Source organism: Coenobita brevimanus, chromosome 90 (assembly GCF_032717465.1).
Source record: "Coenobita brevimanus isolate Jiangsu-jjx chromosome 90, ASM3271746v2, whole genome shotgun sequence".
NCBI lineage: Eukaryota > Metazoa > Arthropoda > Malacostraca > Decapoda > Coenobitidae > Coenobita > Coenobita brevimanus.
In genome coordinates this window covers 3,804,116-3,821,973 of record NC_137043.1, presented here as the reverse complement: position 1 = coordinate 3,821,973, position 17,858 = coordinate 3,804,116, and the positions used below count along the sequence as shown (strand labels likewise).

Genomic DNA, 17,858 nt, shown 5'->3' with positions numbered 1-17,858 from the left:
ATGGATATAAGATAATGAGCCTGAAAAAAGAAGAAATATGCCAATATCCAAAGTAAAAGAAATAATTCATGTAATTCTTGTGAGTGGCAATACTTACACACCCATCTGGCCTAAAATAAATGTCCCAAGAGAGAATGAGGAGATTCAATGTCCCAAGAGAGAGAGAGAGAGAGAGAGAGAGAGAGAGAGAGGCATGCATTGAATGCATTGTCGGCATCACTTAATATAACAAAACCAAATTAACAAATGAAAGCACAATTATAAATAACTTATAAAAGAATCAAAAGTACTCAGGGTGGCTCACATTTCCCGCCAGGAGAGAGAGAGAGGGAGAGAGAGAGAGGTCTGTCACTGCCTTCTTTGTATTCATTTGTTCCTTTGTACATACTGCACACACTGATATACATTGTTCCTATTGATGCACATATATCTATACACGTAATTTCTCTCTCTCTCTCTCTCTCTCTCTCTCTCTCTCTCTCTTCTAATACTGACCACGTGGTAGGTGAATCCAGCCCCCCGGGCCCCTCTCCTCCCTTCTTAATCCCTCCTGGGTGTCTCAGGTCAAAACCCCCATCACACTTCCCCTCCCCCCTGGACCACCACCCCAACAAACCCACATCCACACTCCCACCCACACCTACACCCACACCCCACTACGTCGGGGTGTATGAATCAGTAACGTAACAAACCTCTCAGCAAACAGTAACTTTGACACTCCATCTACTACTAAATATGACAAAACCAAATTAACAAATGAAAGCATAATTATAAATAACTTATAAAAGAATCAAAAGTACTCAGGGTGGCTCACATTTCCCGCCAGGAGAGAGAGAGAGAGAAAGAGAGAGAGAGAGAGAGAGAGAGAGAGAGAGAGAGAGAGAGAGAGAGATAACGGTATAGAAAACGTGGCAACACTGTACACAGGTGCGGGCCACACCACAGCCGCAAACGTGCGCGAGTCCTACTATAAGAGGGTGTATGTAGGTGAGGTGGAGGGAGGGAGAGGGAGAGGTAGACCGAGGATGAGGTGGAGGGATGGAGTTGAAAGGTATATGAGGGAGGGGGGGGTGAGTTGGGGGGAGGGTAGTCAAATGGTGGGTGACAGAGCGACTTGGAGCTGTATTGTCTGTGGCCACTCTTTGCGGGATTAGGGCTTCGGGCTATAGATAGATAGATAGATGATTAATAATTATGTCCTTTTTTGATATATTTGTATCCTGTTCTACACTGTTTATCAAATTCATTTCCTTATTAGTTTTATTTTATTTATTTATCGTTTCCTCATCAATGGCGACCTTCTGTTACTCTGCTTTGCTTCTATACCCTTTCTCAGGAAACATGAAAGAGAGAATTTTACAAAGCCTTTGCCAAAATCGGAACACGAGTGACCGTTTGAGGGATTAAGAGGTCCCCTCGGGATTCAGGACCTTCCTCCTACCCTCTTCCCTTTTCTCTCCTCTACACACACACACACACACACACACACACACACACACACACACACACACACACATACACACACACACACGACGCTTAAATAATAAAACAATGTGTAGCCTCTATTTATCTGTCAGTGTCCTGATATCGGTCCATATGAGGAGGGATGTAGGATGGGAGTGGCCCAGGTCGGAATGTGGGGAGGGGTTGGGTAAGGAAGCCAATGAAATAGCCATGAAAGATGAAGAAAAATGATTTTATTTTATTGTTTTATTACTATTCTTTATGAAAAAACATAAACTGATTTACAATAGTATTACTGATCGAAGGATCAACAGTAGCATTTCCTTTATAAATATTCATTATATTCTAAAATTTACATTAAAAATACACTCTCTCTCTCTCTCTCTCTCTCTCTCTCTCTCTCTCTCTCTCTCTCTCTCTCACTCGATATTCATGTCTCCCTCATCTAAACCTTCTTCTTCACTGGTGGAATCTCCCTCCCCCCGTCCCGTTAATCCGATCCCTCCTCTTCCCTAGGCTACTCAGCTATCACTATGAAAACACACACACACGCACACACACACACACACACAAACACACACACACGACGCTTAAGTAATAAAGCAATGTGAAGCCTCTATTTATCTATCAGTGCCCAGCAGGGGCGCACCAAGGAATTTTCTAAGGGGGGGGTCCCCATTTGCCAGTTTCCTGAAGTTTACATATAAGTTTCATAGTTCTATACACACACACTCACACACACACACACACACACATATATATATATATATATATATATATATATATATATATATATATATATATATATATATATATATATATATATACATGCTTTGAAAGTGTGGTGATTTATTGATTGGTGGTAATCTCCTCTGTTACCTTCTGAGATTTGAACATGTTCAAACCTCCACGCACGAATCTATCCTCTCCGCCTGCATGTATAATGATAAATCTGGATCCTCTGCCACTTTTCACCTTCGGGCCCAATTTTCCATCTGCAGTTGTCCAGCATTTATTGACACTCTTGTTTTGATTAACCCAAGTCTCATCTATGTAAATCTCTTGCCGTGGGTTGATTGATTCTCTGTTTTCTTGTATTTTTCTTAGATAAAATGTTCGTGCCAAAGCAATATCACGTCGTTCCATCAGAATTTGTCGTCCTTTATGTGATTTCTTGAAAGTATATCCATTCTTTCTCAGGAGTCAGTGAAGGCTTGCTCTTGATCCCTTAAAATTAATATCCTCCTTTACCTTCGCTAAAATGTGATCCAAATTCGGAACTTCACCTCTCATAAAATGATGCGACAAAAAAAAAAAAAAAAAAAAAAAAAAAAAAAATTGCAACCAAAAACAGGAACCACAGTAATTCATATTGACCTGTGAGCATAGCAGGTAACATATACCCATTCATTCATTGATTGTGTGTGTGTGTGTGTGTGTGTGTGTGTGTGTATGTGTGTTGTGTATGTGGGCAAAAAGCTAGGTGAAGAGAGGGAATAAGGATGGATAGGAAGGCAGGAAGGATGATGTTTTGAGTTCAGGGGGGGTGGGTCTGCATGCTATAGTCTGATTCCCGCCCGTTTGCGGCTTAGGTGTGGCCCACACCTGTGGACAATGTTGCCACGTTTCCCCAACTTGCGATGTGAAACGGAAGCTGTTTATGTACAAGGCATCACAAATTCGATAAATTCAGATGAATAAAACTTACACTTGTGTATTTTGATGGATGAATCAACAGTAATCTTATTATGCATAAAATATTTATACAGCAACACAGAAACATGGCATACATATTGTACAGTGTTGCTAAAAGAAATAGCAGTCACTTTTAATGTTTTTTAGCGTAGTTTTAGGGTGGTTGATAATATTACAGTTATGGATATAATAGAATGAGCCTGAAAAAAGAAGAAATATGCCAATATCCAAAGTAAAAGAAATAATTCATATAATTCTTGTGAGTGGCAGCACTGACAGATAGCTTCCCTACAGAGAGAGAGAGAGAGAGAGAGAGAGAGAGAGGGGCAGGAGAGGGGCATGCATTGAATGCATTATCGGCATCACTAAATATAACCAAACCAAATTAACAAATGAAAGCACAACTATAAATAACTTATAAAAGAATCAAAAGTACTCAGGGTAGCTCACATTTCCCGCCAGGAGAGAGAGAGAGAGAGAGAGAGAGAGAGAGAGAGAGAGAGGTCTGTCACTGCCTTCTTTGTATTCATTTGTTCCTTTGTACATACTGCACACACTGATATACATTGTTCCTATTGATGCACATATATCTATACACGTAATTTCTCTCTCTCTCTCTCTTCTAATACTGACCACGTGGTAGGTGAATCCAGCTCCCCCTTCCCCTTCCCTCCCTTCTTAATCCCTCCTGGGTGTCTCAGGTCAAATCCCCCTTCACACTTCAACTCCCCCCTGGACCACCACCCCAACAAACCCACATCCACACTCCCACCCACACCTACACCCACACCCCACTACGTCGGGGTGTATGAATCAGTAACGTAACAAACCTCTCAGCAGACAGTAACTTTGACACTCCATCTACTACTAAATATGACAAAACCAAATTAACAAATGAAAGCATAATTATAAATAACTTATAAAAGAATCAAAAGTACTCAGGGTGGCTCACATTTCCCGCCAGGAGAGAGAGAGAGAGAAAGAGAGAGAGATAACGGTATAGAAAACGTGGCAACACTGTACACAGGTGCGGGCCACACCACAGCCGCAAACGTGCGCAAGTCCTACCTAGAGAGAAAAAGAGAGGTGAGGAGTGACCACTTGTCCCCTGGGAGTGACCAGCCCCCCCCTCTTTCTCTCTCTCTCTCTCTCTCTCTCTCTCTCTCTCTCTCTCTCTCTCTCGCAAGGTTCTGTAGTAGTGAATAATAATGTCAATGCAAACAATAACTTAACTGTGATATAAGTATTATAAAATAAATAAAACATTGGAATATATTTATTGAGAACAACTACAAGAAGTCCCCTCGAGACGTCAGCATGTGGAACTGTCATTAATTCCCTGTGGGCCAATTAACGTTCACCTTCATATATGTCTACACCCTTCTGCCACAATATTCGCCATAGATTCCACAATATTTCTCCTCATCTTTACTTTCCAATACAAAGCATACCATTAGTCAAGATAATGATTGCACACACACACACGAGAGAGAGAGAGAGAGAGAGAGAGAGAGAGAGAGGGTAGATGGGGGAGGGAGGAGGGAGACAAGAAAGGACGGAAGCAGAGGTTGAGAGAGAGAGAGAGAGAGAGAGAGAGAGAGAGAGAGAGAGAGAGAGATGCTAGATGGGGGAGGGAGGAGGGAGAGAAGAAAGGGGGGAAGCAGCGGTTCAGAGAGAGAGAGAGAGAGGGTAAGTCCGTTGATGAAATGCGAATATGGATATCCAGCTCTGACTGAAGCAAGGGGAAAACTGCAGACAACTCAGTCTTGTCATCTTCCAGGAGTCAGTCAGGAGGTGCTGTGACCTGAGATGCCAACTTACAAATTCTTGATGACAGGCGAGTCAAGCTCAAAAAAAAAAAAAAAAAAAGTAAAAAAAAAAGGAATAATATGCTATTAAATCTAAATATACAACGAATAACTGGTCCAATATTTTTCGTTGATTTTTAGCGCTTTGTAACAAAAAAAAAAAAAAAAAAAAAAATCCATCCAAAAACAGGAACCACAGTTCATATTGACCTGTGAGCATAGCGGGTCACTTATACCCATTCATTGATTGTGTGTGTGTGTGTGTGTGTGTGTGTGTGTGTGTGTGTGTGTGTGTGCGTGTGTGTGTGTGTGTGTGTGTGTGTGTGTGTGTGTGCCTCTTGCCCTCAGGCCTTGTCCATGCCCAGCCTGTATTCCCACAGGTCGTTAAATCAGATGCCTTCGGCCTTTGACAGTGACTTTGGAGTAAAATAGACGATATTCTACATTAGTTTTTCCTGAGACAGACTAGTTTGTTCATCATCAGTTCTATTTAACAGACTTGTCATTCTCTCTCTCTCTCTCTCTCTCTCTCTCTCCCATACACAGAATTAAGTACTGTTGGTGGTAGCAGTAGCAGCTAATAGTAGCAACACTGCTACTACTAGTAGTAGCAGTAGCAGGTGGTGGTGGTGATGCTTGTAATAATAGTAGTAGTACTAGCAGTAGTAGTAGTAGTAGTAGTGGTTGTGGTGGTGGTAGTGGTAGTAGTAGTTGCTGTAGTAGTAGGCTGCTGGTGGTGGTAGTAGTAGTAGTAGTTGTTTTTGCTATAAGAACATAAGAACATAAGAAAAGAGGATAACTGCAGTAGGCCGGTTGGCCCATGCTAGGCAGCTCCTAGAAGAGTAACTGAACTACTAGAATGAGATAAAGATAGCAAAGAAGAAGGCTCTCTCCCGCCCTCCAAACCCTCCAGCCGCAGCCGGCAGGAAAAAGCCAGAAAGAACACCACGCCGTATAGAAAAACTGGCGTGGACATTTTACAGGAAAGTGTGAAAGGAGAATAGAGACTATCATAGTGTAACGTGAAAAGAAATTTTTTTGAATTAGTATTGGTATAAGATTTTCTTTATTATATATCCACCCCTTATTTGTCATATGCTTATCTAGCCTATGCTTGAAACTCTCAATGGAAGAGGCAGCAACTACTTTACTAGGTAGCTTATTCCATTCGTCTACTACTCTATTACCAAACCAATTTCTACCGATTTCCTTTCTGAAACGGAATTTTTCTAGTTTGAAACCATTATTTCTAGTTCTATCCTGTATGCTCACTTTAAGTACCTTGCTAATGTCTCCCTTATTTATACCATTCATCCACTTAAACACCTCAATTAAGTCTCCCCTTACTCTACGCCTCTCTAGCGAATGCAGACTTAGTCTTTTCAGTCTGTCTTCATATGACAGGTTTCAGACGTCATGAATCATTTTAGTCATTCTTCTCTGTACATTTTCTAACGAATTAATATCCATTCTATAGTAAGGACACCAAAATAGTACTGCATAGTCTAAATGTGGCCTTACTAATGCTAGATAAAGTTTCAGTATTACTTTAGATGATCTGTTGCTCACGCTTCTCGAAATAAATCCTAGGACCCTATTTGCTTTATTTCTCGCATTAATACACTGTTGCCTAGGTTTAAGGTCGTTACTAATCATAACTCCTAGATCTCTCTCGCATTTAGATTTGCTAATTTCTTTGTTATCTAAGCTGTATTTAGTATCTCCAGTGGTCTTGCCTACGTTAAGTACTTTACATTTTTCAACGTTAAATTCCATTTGCCAAGTTTTAGACCATTTGGACAATGTATCGAGGTCTTTTGTAAGTTAAGGCAATCGTCAGTCGAGTTAATGATACGCCCTATTTTTGTATCGTCGGCAAATTTGCTCATTCTGCTATTGACTCCTAAGTCTAGATCATTTATATATATGATAAATAATAAGGGACCGAGTACTGAACCCTGTGGTACACCGCTAGTTACTAATCCCCAGTCCGACTTAGTTCCATTTATTAATACTCTCTGCTTTCGTCCTTTCAGCCAGGATTCTATCCATTTTAAGATATCGCCGTCTATACCGTGTGCTCGAACCTTTCTAACTAACTTTTCGTGTGGGACTCTATCAAAAGCTTTACTAAAGTCCAGATAAATAACATCGTAAGCTTTATCGCTATCTACAGTAATGCCTCATAGACCTCCGAGTAGAATGACAACAAATTTGTGAGGCAGGATCGTCCTTGCCTGAATCCGTGCTGACTTTCGTTTAATAGATTAAATCTTTCTAAGTGTTCTCTAATCTTATTTGCCAAAACTGACTCTAACATTTTTCCTACTATTGACGTTAGACTTATCTGACGATAATTCGACGCAGCTGATTTATCACCCTTTTTAAAGATGGGCACTACGTTTGCGGTTTTCCACGCCTCTGGAACTTCTCCTGAACTTAAAGAGTCATTAAATAACATTAAAAGTGGCTGACATAAATCTTCTTTGGTTTCTTTTATAATTTTTGCATATATATCGTCCGGACCTGGCGATTTTTGAGATTTTAACTTATTAATTTCTTTCAATACGTCCTCCTTACTAATGGTTATTTTACTAAGAATATTTTCCGTATTCTCATGGTAATTATTTGCTGCTTGAGGGACCAGGCTTAGATTTTCCTTGGTGAATACTGATATGAAATAATTATTTAGGATTTAGCACATTTCTTTATCTTCACTGGTAATGTCACCTGATTCTGTTCTGAGTGGTCCTATCCTATCTTTATTTTTCGTTCGGTACATTTGATAAAAACCCTTGGGGTTTTCTTTTGATTCACTGGCAATCTTAATTTCATAACTTCTCTTTGCTTTTCTTATCTCCCTCTTTACTTCTCTATTTAAAATTGTGTACCGGTTACGTAAGTGTTCCTCTCCACGTTTTATTTTTCAATATATTCCTTTCCTTTGGCCTATGAGAGATTTTAATCTGTTGTTTAAGCATCTTGGTTCTGAATTGTTAGTTCTAAATGGTTTTGAAGGAATATATCTATCTTGGCCTCCGTGTATTATATTTATTAACTCGTTATACTTCTCACTGGTTGAACGTCTGTTTGGTACTGGAGCTGAGTTAATTTCCGTCACCTGGACTACATTCCTATCTACCACCTCCCCCCTCAAAAACACCTGACGGACATCCCCACCTGTTTCCTGCGCCTGACCTATGACCTGGGGATCCCCACTGACCTGGCATTCCCTCAAATAGCTAATCTCCCTGTGGAATACCGTTCGAAAATAAGCTCTTAAGCCATCGAAATCTCCTAGACGAAAATTAGGAACGGTGGAGGTATTTTCAGTGGAACAGACATCCCAAATAAATTTGAACTTAATTTCTTCATGATCGCTATTACCAAGTCGTCCACCGACCTCTATATCGCTAATGATATTTTCTTTATTAGCTAAAACCAAATCTAGTATATTATTACCTCTGGTGGGCTCCCTGATATACTGATAAAGGAAATTATCCTGTACTACCTCTAGAAATTCCTCTGACTCTGCATCTCCTGTCTGATTTCTCCAATTTATCCTTGGCAGATTAAGGTCCCCAACAATTATTACTAAGCTGGACTCTGATGCTTTCCCAATTTCCTCCCAGAGGTATTTACTATCAGCTCTACTTAATTTAGGAGATCTGTAAATTGCTCCTAAGACTAATTTCTCCCTCTTGTTACTAATTTCAACCCAGACACTTTCTGTGTCCCTATTTACTTTATTGTCTGCTTTATTGTAACAGTTTAATGAATCCTTTACATAAATAGCTACCCTTCCCCCCTTTCTTCCCTGACGGTTTGACACAAAAACATTATAGCCTTTTATCTGATATTCTGCTAAAAATTCTCGAGTGTCTGTATTCATCCAAGTTTCACTAATAACGGCAATGTCTATTTTCTCTGTACAAATTAAAGCCCTCAGTTCATCCATTTTATTACGTAAACTCCGGCTGTTTGTGTAGTACACTTTCAAATTATTACGAGTAGTTATGCCTTTACCTTGGCATTTACTGTTATTTATTTTGTTACTAACTGGGAAACTCTTTACGTTACTAATATAAAATTTTTTTGTACTATCGCTTATCGCCCTTCTATCATCGCTTGTTCTATCATCTATCATCGCCTGCTTAATTTGAGGTGCCTGAGTGGATGTATCTACACTATTGGTTGAACTTTTGTTCTTAATTTTGCAAGTATCGATGCATCTATCCAAACATGGTAATAATGATTTCTGAGTGTAGTTGCTGCATCTTCCTGTACACCTACTTCTCAATCTCGAAAAAATCCCTCCAACTCTCTATCTATCATTCCAGCTAAAACAGTAACTCCCTGCCTACTAAGATGAGTCCCATCCCAACTATACAAGGCACTCCGTCCATAAAACCGGTCTTAGCTGTCTATGAAAGGTATTGCATTATCTTTGCAATACCTTTCAAGGCAGCAATTAAACCCTATTGCCCTGCTCAACCATTCCCTTCCAACCCGCCACCTGGGTAAAACACCAAGCACTACAGGGGTTCCTCCCCTCTCCCTAACCTTTTCTAACATCAACTTGTACCTTTTCCACGGTACCTCACTCTTACGGCTACTAATATCATTGCCTCCTACACTGAGGCACACAGTGGGTTTGTCACCACTTTCCTTTACGATATTTGACATTTTTTCTACCACATTAGCCACCCTGGCCCCTGGAAGACACACATGTTTAGCGAGTGGAGTATACATGGCCCTGTTCAGATATCTCACCTGGGAGTCTCCAACAACAACAACATTTTTCTTACCTTTCTTGTTCTGTTTATACTTACCTGTACTGGAAGTTCTCTCACCGTACTTCACCTCTACTTCCCTCTCTGCCTTCCCTTCACATTCGTCCCGTATTTCGTCGAATGCATTAGTTGTCTTAACTTCCGTTTGCTTTTTAAGAGTGAACTTCGTTGCACCCTTGTTAACTAGTGTCCAACCTTCAGCCTTTTTCTCTTTCTCCTCCAACATCTCCTCCAACAATTCCCTCATCTGTGCCTTCTCCTGCCTGAGAATTTGTACCTCCCGCTTCAGTTCGAGAAGTTCCTCCTTTAATTCAAGGTAGTCCTTTTCAGTACCTGCAGTGGGGACACAACTCTCTGCCGAGGAAGCCATTACGCACTAGTTCACACAAGGTAGCACACACTATCACGGTTCACTACGGGTCACCACAACACACACTCTCACGGATCACTAGCACAGCACTATCGCTGATCACTACAACACACTAACACAACCACTATCACAGATCACTAAAGCACACTAGCACAACACTACCACAGGTCTCAGGCAGGTCTGAGCTGACTGACCTCACGAGAGCGACGAGCTGACTGACCTCACGAGAGTGAGGTGGTGGTGGTGGTTGTAGTTGTTGCTGTTGCCGAAATATTAGTGGTGGTGGTCGTTTTAGTAGTAGTAATAGTAGTAGTAGTAGCAGCAGCAGCAGCTGCAGCAGCAGCAGTAGTAAATGTTGTTGTTGTTCTTGTAGTATTGATAGTGGTGATGGTAGCAGTAGCAGTCGTCGAGAAAGTCAACCTGCTTTGTTTCGTCCCGTGAAACCAAATAATAATAATAATAATCATCATCATCATAATAAATACCATTACTATAATATACAAATAAATAGAGGGAATACTTCTGTATAAATAAAGTTCAGTACCCACAGTATTTACATTCGGGAATTTCTGTAGAATGTAAATAAGTACTTTATATTACAAATTACTTAATGTATGTGTAGTAGTTCTAGTTGTTGAAGTAGTAGTAGTGGTGGTGATGGTGGTGGTAGTAGTAGTAGTAGTAGTAGTAGTAGTAAGAGTTGCACCGCTATTATTTATTATTGTTATTATTATTATTATTATTATTATTATTGCTATTTATTATTATTATTAGTAGTAGTAGTAGTAGTAGCAATAGTAGTAGTAGTCTAGTAGTAGTACGAGGAGGAGGAGAAGGAGGAGGAGGAGTTGTTGTTGTTGTTGTTGTAGTAGCAGTAGTTATACAGAAGTAGCAGTAGCAGTAGTAGTAGTAGCAGCAGCAGTATTAGTAGTAATGATGGTGTTGGTGGTGACTGAGGTAGCAGCAGCAGCAACAACAACAGTAGTAATAGTAGTAGTAATGGGGTGGTGGTGGTGTTTGTTGTGATTGTAGTTGTGATGTTGCAACAACATCAGCCACTACTACTACTACCAGTACAATGCATTTCAACATTATATACATTAATTCATTAGTCTTTTATGGTGTCCCATTCTTAATCGTTCAAAAATATTTAATATTTTTATTCTACCATAATATTCACTACTTTTGTTTTTTTTTATATTTTTAAGGATTTCCTTTTATTCATTGTTCACCTCTCTCTCTCTCTCTCTCTCTCTCTCTCTCTCTCTCTCTCTCCTTGACTCAGACAGAATGGCAACTCACACAGCCCCCAATAATATTTTTTTTTTTAAATAAGATATAATAAAAATTAAAGAAATGAAAACATTAGTTTATAAGTCACTCATTAAAGAAATAAAATTCCCCAGGGTGACGCACATCTCCCCCCAGGAGAGAGAGAGAGAGAGAGAGAGAGAGAGAGAGAGAGAGAGAGAGCAAATTTAGTCTTCTTAGTCTTTCTTCCTATGAAAAGTTCCGAATATCATGTATCATTTGTCATTCTTCTTTGTGCGTTTTCAAACGAACTTATATCCATCCCTACATGTTGCTACTACAGTGCTATGTCCATCACTGATGTGCAATACTGCTAGCACCAGAGTCATAATGACCACCCTGTTCCTACCCTACATCTGCCTCTTTGTCTGAAGCCCTCACACCCTTTACCAAGCCTGCCCAACCCAGCCCTGCTCCCCTAATTACTGACGACGCAAAGCTCTCCCTTTGCCTCATCTGCCACTCCATACCTTCTGTATTCTTCTTCTTCTCTCTCTCTCTCTCTCTCTCTCTCTCTCTAGCCTAGCATGGGCCAACCGGCCTACTGCAGTTATCCTCTCTTCTTATGTTCTTATGTTTATGTTCTCTCTCTCTCTCTCTCTCTCTCTCTCTCTCTCTCTCTCTCTCTCTCTCTCTCTCTCTAATCCAGATTAAAATCCATTGTCTCCACTCATCCTGTTGTCCCCCTACCTCTCCCCGGAGAGAAACTGCGACCTCCTTGTAAATGTTAAACAGGCGCGGCCGTCTGACCCTCTCTCACTTGACCCCGCTCCTCTTTGGTCTGACTTTCCGACCGCCACCTACTACTACTACTAATACTACCAAGACACACACACACACACACACACACACACACACACACACACACCTCTACGGGTTAATAATAGAGAAGAATGAGAATAACTGGCTCTCACCACTCCCAAGACTGATGGAGGAAAGGTGTGTGTGTGTGTGTGTGTGTGTGTGTGTGTGTGTGTGTGTGTGTGTGTGTGTGTGTGTGTGTGTGTGTGTTTTGTGTGTGTGTGTGTGTCATTTTGCTGTCTGCGTTTTTTGGGCGCGTTTTCCTATGGATTGGGCGCCAATAGCACCCACCAACCTGGCAGCACCAGAGTAGCCAGGTTGGCGGATTTTCTGCCAAATTGGGCGGTATTAAATTGAGGCTGACAAGTAAGATTTAACATTGGCGGTGGGCGGTTTTTTGGGCGAGTTGATATCTTAACTGGCGGGTTTTCGGCGGCTTCAATTCGAGAGGGTATTTGCTAAATTAACCTTACTGTAACTCTTGTCTTTTAGCAAAAACAAGGGTGACCGGAGAGATCAAGATCGAGGGCAGGTGGTGGTGGGTGGAACTGACGAAACCATTAGCATCCGGCCCAGCCCTCCCTCGGGATATGACTCCCCTAATCCACACTCAAACACAGGTCACGGGTCCTGGCGGCCATGTATGCCGTGGTGGTTAAATAAAAGAGGCAACATTTCAGTTTTAGTCGGGGAGCAGTGATGGGAGGTTTGCTGGATAGTGGAACTGGGAAGACAATGGGTAAATATGCAAAGTATAACAGAAAATACAATAAAAGCTTTGAAAAAGAAAATGGATTGCGATAATGGGTTGTCTGTCCCAAGTGATGAAACAAGTGCATTTTGAAAATTTAATATATGACTAATGTGAGGCTAATGTATGAAGTTTGTGTAAGATATAACTATTTTTCACGTCATGTGTTGCTCACCTGTTAACCTAATATTATTAGTCTGTGATTACTGACAAGGCGGTTTCTGGGAGGGTGAGAAGGCTGACATTTTGACGGGTTTGGTGAGAGGAACTCGGCGAGTTGGTAGTATCTGACCTCTCAATTCTGCGCAGCACTGATGTGTAGTTAGTGGGTGTCAGTGGTGGAAACAACACACTCTTCTTCACGCTCTTCAGGGATTTTCATCTGAAGGTACTGGTCTAGAGAGAGAGAGAGAGAGAGAGAGAAACAGGGAGTGTGTGCAAATTTAGTCTTCTTTGTCTTCATATGAAAAGTTCCGAATATCATAACTATCATTTTTGTCATTCTTCTTTGTGCGTTTCCGAACGAACTTATATCCATCCCTTCACTTCCCTTCACTTTCCTTCCCTTCCCTTCACTTTTCTTCACTTTCATTCACTTTCGTTCACTTCCCCTCTCTTCCCTTCACTTTCGTTCACTTTCATTCATTTTCCTTCACTTTCGTTCACTTTCTCATCTCTCTCAGTGTCCTCTCATCCTCATTATCATTATCATCATCATCATCATCATCATCATCATCATCATCATTATCATCATCGTCATCATCGTCATCATCATCATCATCATCATCATCATCATGGCCAGCATCGTCATCATCATCATCATTCTCGCACCCGGGGCTAGAGAGGGAGGCCTTCACGTGGTGGCACTGATATGACTGGGTGGCTCCCCTGCCCGGTTAAACAAACGTCCCTCAACTCCCCTACTACTACTACTACTACTACTACTGCTGCTACTACTACTCCTGCTACTACTACTCCTGCTACTACCACTACTACTACTACTACGATTGCTACTACGATTACTACTACTACTACTACTACCACTACTACGGCTACTACTACTACTTTACCTGTTAATTACAACCGCTTTTCTGGAAGCCAATTAATGGTTCACTTGAGCACACCTTCACCGATGTGCGGATGGTGGGGGAGGGGTGGGTGTGGATTGGGTGGAATGAGGTGTGGATGGGTGTGTGGGTTTAAGGGTGGTGGGGTGGATGTGGATGGGGTGGAGTGCGGTGTGAATGGGTGTGTGGGTGTGAGGGTGGTGGGGTGGATGTGGATGGGTGTGTGGGTGTAGGGGTGGATGTTGATCGGGTGGAGTGTGGTATGGATAAGTGTGGTGTGGTTACGTGGACAGGCAACGTGGAAAGAAGTAACGCAGTTTGTTCCGTTACTGAACATATAGTCCAGTCCCCCCCCCCTGTCTCTCTCTCTCTCTCTCTCTCTCTCACACACACACACACACAAACCACCTGTAACCACACACTACCACAGTCGACAAATTCCTCTATGTAACATTCCCTTTGTTACCTTTCTATAACCTTCGGAACGAATTATCGTAGGAAAAAGAGGCTTCGTAACGCCATTTTTATTGTGATTTATTCTAATATTGGTTTAATGATCCTGGTTTCTTCTCCCACCAGGTGTGGATTTGTCAAGATGGGCGGGACGACGATGATGATGATGATAATGTTGATGATGATGATGATGATTGCAGTGAAGGGGCAAGTGTACTTCAGGGGCGACTGTCCTATAACACCCATTATCAAGGACTTCGACTGGGAGAGGGTAAGTGATGACGATGATGATGATGATGATGATGGCAGTACCTACCTACGTCTTGGCTTTCTTAAGTACTTACCTATCTACGCCTCCTTCAGTACCTGGGGAGATGGTTCGAGCAGGAGAGGTATTTCGTCGGGCACCAAGAGGTGGGACGGTGCTGGAGTGGCATTTACATCAAGGACTACAAGACGGGCAATATATCTACCAAGGCCTATTTTTGGGACATTTTGTAAGTAGGTGTGTCTAAGTAGGTGAGTGTGCGTGTGTGTGTGTGTGTGTGTGTGTGTGTGTGTGTATGTGTGTGTGTGTGTGTGTGCGTGTGTGTGTGTGTGTGTGTGTGTGTGTTTTGCTTCTGTTTGCGTGTACAGCAAAAAGATAACTCCAAGCCCTGATCCTTCCAGGCTGAACCGCCCCACAGTCCTAACCGGAGACGTGACTGTTACGAGGCCCTACTCTGCCCCCAACTTCCTGACTTACACCCTTCACGGAATGCCTGTCCAAGAGTACCACTATCAAGTATTAGCCACCGATTACGACTCGTGGACACTCGAGTATGCCTGTGTCCCCCAACCCATCGGACATACTAGTGAGTCTATTCGTTATTCTTGCTCTATTGTTTATTTTTTATAGTTATTGACGTGGGTGCTATTCGATTACTTGGAATAATATTCACTTCACTCCGTCTTGAATGCTGAGTTGTTGCAATGGATTTATACTAAAAGGCTATGCTTGTCAAGAAGAAGTGCCATACGATGTTGAGTCATAGCATTGTCGTCTTCCGTCACCAAGCTACGTGAAATAAGCTGAAGGACGAAAATCTGGGTCAAGTTGGTGTAAAACGCCTATAGTGAGTTGGGTATAGTAAGCTATGGGAAGGAAGAGAAGGGGAAATAGGGAGAGGATGTGAGAGAGGAAGGAATGGGAAGAGAAGGGTAAGGGAAGGGAGGAAAGAAGAAGAAATGGCAGGGTAGGGTAGGGTAATGGTTGAAGGGATGCATGTGTGTAAGGGAAGGATAGGCAAGGAGAAGATTGGATAGGGTAGGGGATGGGAAGCTAGGGTTGAGTAGGTCAATGTAAGGCAGGATAGGGGTAGGCTAGGGTAGGGTAGGGGATGGGAAGCTAGGGTTGAGTAGGTCAATGTAAGGCAGGATAGGGGTAGGCTAGGGTAGGGTAGGCTAAGTTAGACTAGGGTAGGAGAGAACAGAGAAGGGTTGTTAGGGCAGGAGAGAAGTAAGACCCAAACTTAACTAAATCAAACTCAGTCTACCCAAACCAACCCAAACCAACCCAATCTGACCTAACCTAACCTCATCTCAACAGGATTAGTTTGGATTCTGACCCGGAGCCCCCACCCCCCCTACCACGTCATCGGGGAGGCGAAAACCACCCTTATCTCCTTGGGCATAGATGTCAAATTCCTGGAGAAAGAGGATACGTCTTGTTATAAGCATTACTGAGCGTGTGTGTGTGTGTGTGTGTGTGTGTGTGTGTGTGTGTGTGTGTGTGTGTGTGTGTGTGTGTGTGTGTGTGTGTGTGTGTGTGTGTGTGTGTGTGTGTGTGTGTGTGTGTGTGTGTGTGTGTGTGTGAGTGTGTGTGTGTGTGTGTATGTGTACCCAGAGAGGAGTTTTTGCCGTCCATCCTCTTTTGTTGATCTTGTCCTTCAATAAATCCACTTTACTGTTGTTCCTTTACTTGTTTTTATCTCACCTGTGTAATTAGTGAGGCAATTAAATGTTCTCCACACCTGAGCTACAATAGATAAATATATAGCTGATAGATGTATTTGTTTGTTTGTTTTGCTAAGTTAGAGTGACTGTCGTTGTTTTGTTAGGGTTTTGTTACTGCTTTTGATTTTGTTGTTTGTTATTTGTTTGGCACTGCTTAGGATTAGGTTTAGGTTAGGTTAGGTTAAGTTAGGTTAGATTAGTTTTTTTTTCTTTTTTTTTTATGCGAGGAAGAAGGAACCAAAGGCCATGAGCCCGCAGTAACAGTTCCCTCCAAGAGAAAAACAAAATACAATAGAGAGCCAAATTCAAGATCCGATCATTTTGAGATGCCTGGACACACTACGTTTGAAAGACTGGAGATCATAGGCAGCAGGAAATACAGACAGAGGGAGACAGTTCCAGAGCTGACCTGTTGCATAAATGAAAGACTGGGAGTAACGGTTAACTCTTGCATTAGAGAGCTGGACAGAAAAGGGATGAGAGTTTGCTGCCAGACGGGTGCTACGCGCCCGTCGTAGAGGTGGAGGAATGCAAGCAGACAGTTCAGAGGAGAAGTAACCATTAAAGTAGCGATAGAAAAGAGATAAAGATGCAACAGTGCGGCGAAGAGACAGAGGTTGAAGGGAGTCAGTAAGAGGAGGAGAGTTAATGAGACGAAAAGCCTTTGACTCCACCCTATTGAGAAGAGCTGCATGTGGGGAGCCTTCCCACACATGACAGTTGCACTCCACACAGGGGCGGATAAAACCCCTGTATAGAGTCAACAATTGTGCAGGAGTAAAGAAAGAGCGGAGCCAGCTCAGCACACCCAATCTCTTGGAAGCAGATTCCACAAGAGATGGAACATGATCCTTCCAAGATAAGTCCCGAGTAAATGAAACCCCAAGCATGTTCAAGGATGATGCAGGACGAAGCTGAACACCATCAAACACCAGTGGGTATACCTGTGGAAGATTTTGTCGCGTTGATAGGTGTAAGAACTGAGTCTTAGATGCATTAAAGACAACCATATTATTTTTACCCCAGTCAGAGATATGAGCCAAGTCAGACATTAGGTGTGCCATAGCCTCATCCCTTGTTTCTTGAAGTAACTGTTGAGATGGGCGTTGCGGGAACCGAATGGAAAGGTGAAGGGTGGAGTCATCAGCGTATGAGTGGATAGGGTTAGAAGTACAGCTTAGAAGATCATTGATGAATAAAAGGAAGAGAGTTGGTGATAGGACAGAGCCCTGAGGAAGACCACTGTTGATAGATCTAGGAGAAGAACGATGGCCGTCTACAACAGCGGCTATAGAACGACCAGAAAGGAAGCTAGCGATGAAGGCACAGATAGAAGGATAGAAACCGTAG

At 42.1% G+C, this 17,858-nt stretch overlaps 1 protein-coding gene across 1 annotated transcript in view; it reads left to right on the top strand.

Annotated features, from left to right (window-relative positions):
• The window catches only part of LOC145411546 (apolipoprotein D-like), a 33,139-nt gene extending 16,901 nt beyond the window's left edge, over nt 1-16,238 (top strand). Inside the window, exons 2-6 of the mRNA XM_080281556.1 lie at nt 12,735-12,869; nt 14,640-14,784; nt 14,877-15,010; nt 15,183-15,367; nt 16,102-16,238. Coding sequence (XP_080137682.1) covers nt 12,735-12,869; nt 14,640-14,784; nt 14,877-15,010; nt 15,183-15,367; nt 16,102-16,238 — 736 coding nt within the window. The remainder of the gene's footprint in view (nt 1-12,734; nt 12,870-14,639; nt 14,785-14,876; nt 15,011-15,182; nt 15,368-16,101) is intronic.
• The last annotated feature ends 1,620 nt before the right edge of the window (nt 16,239-17,858 follow it).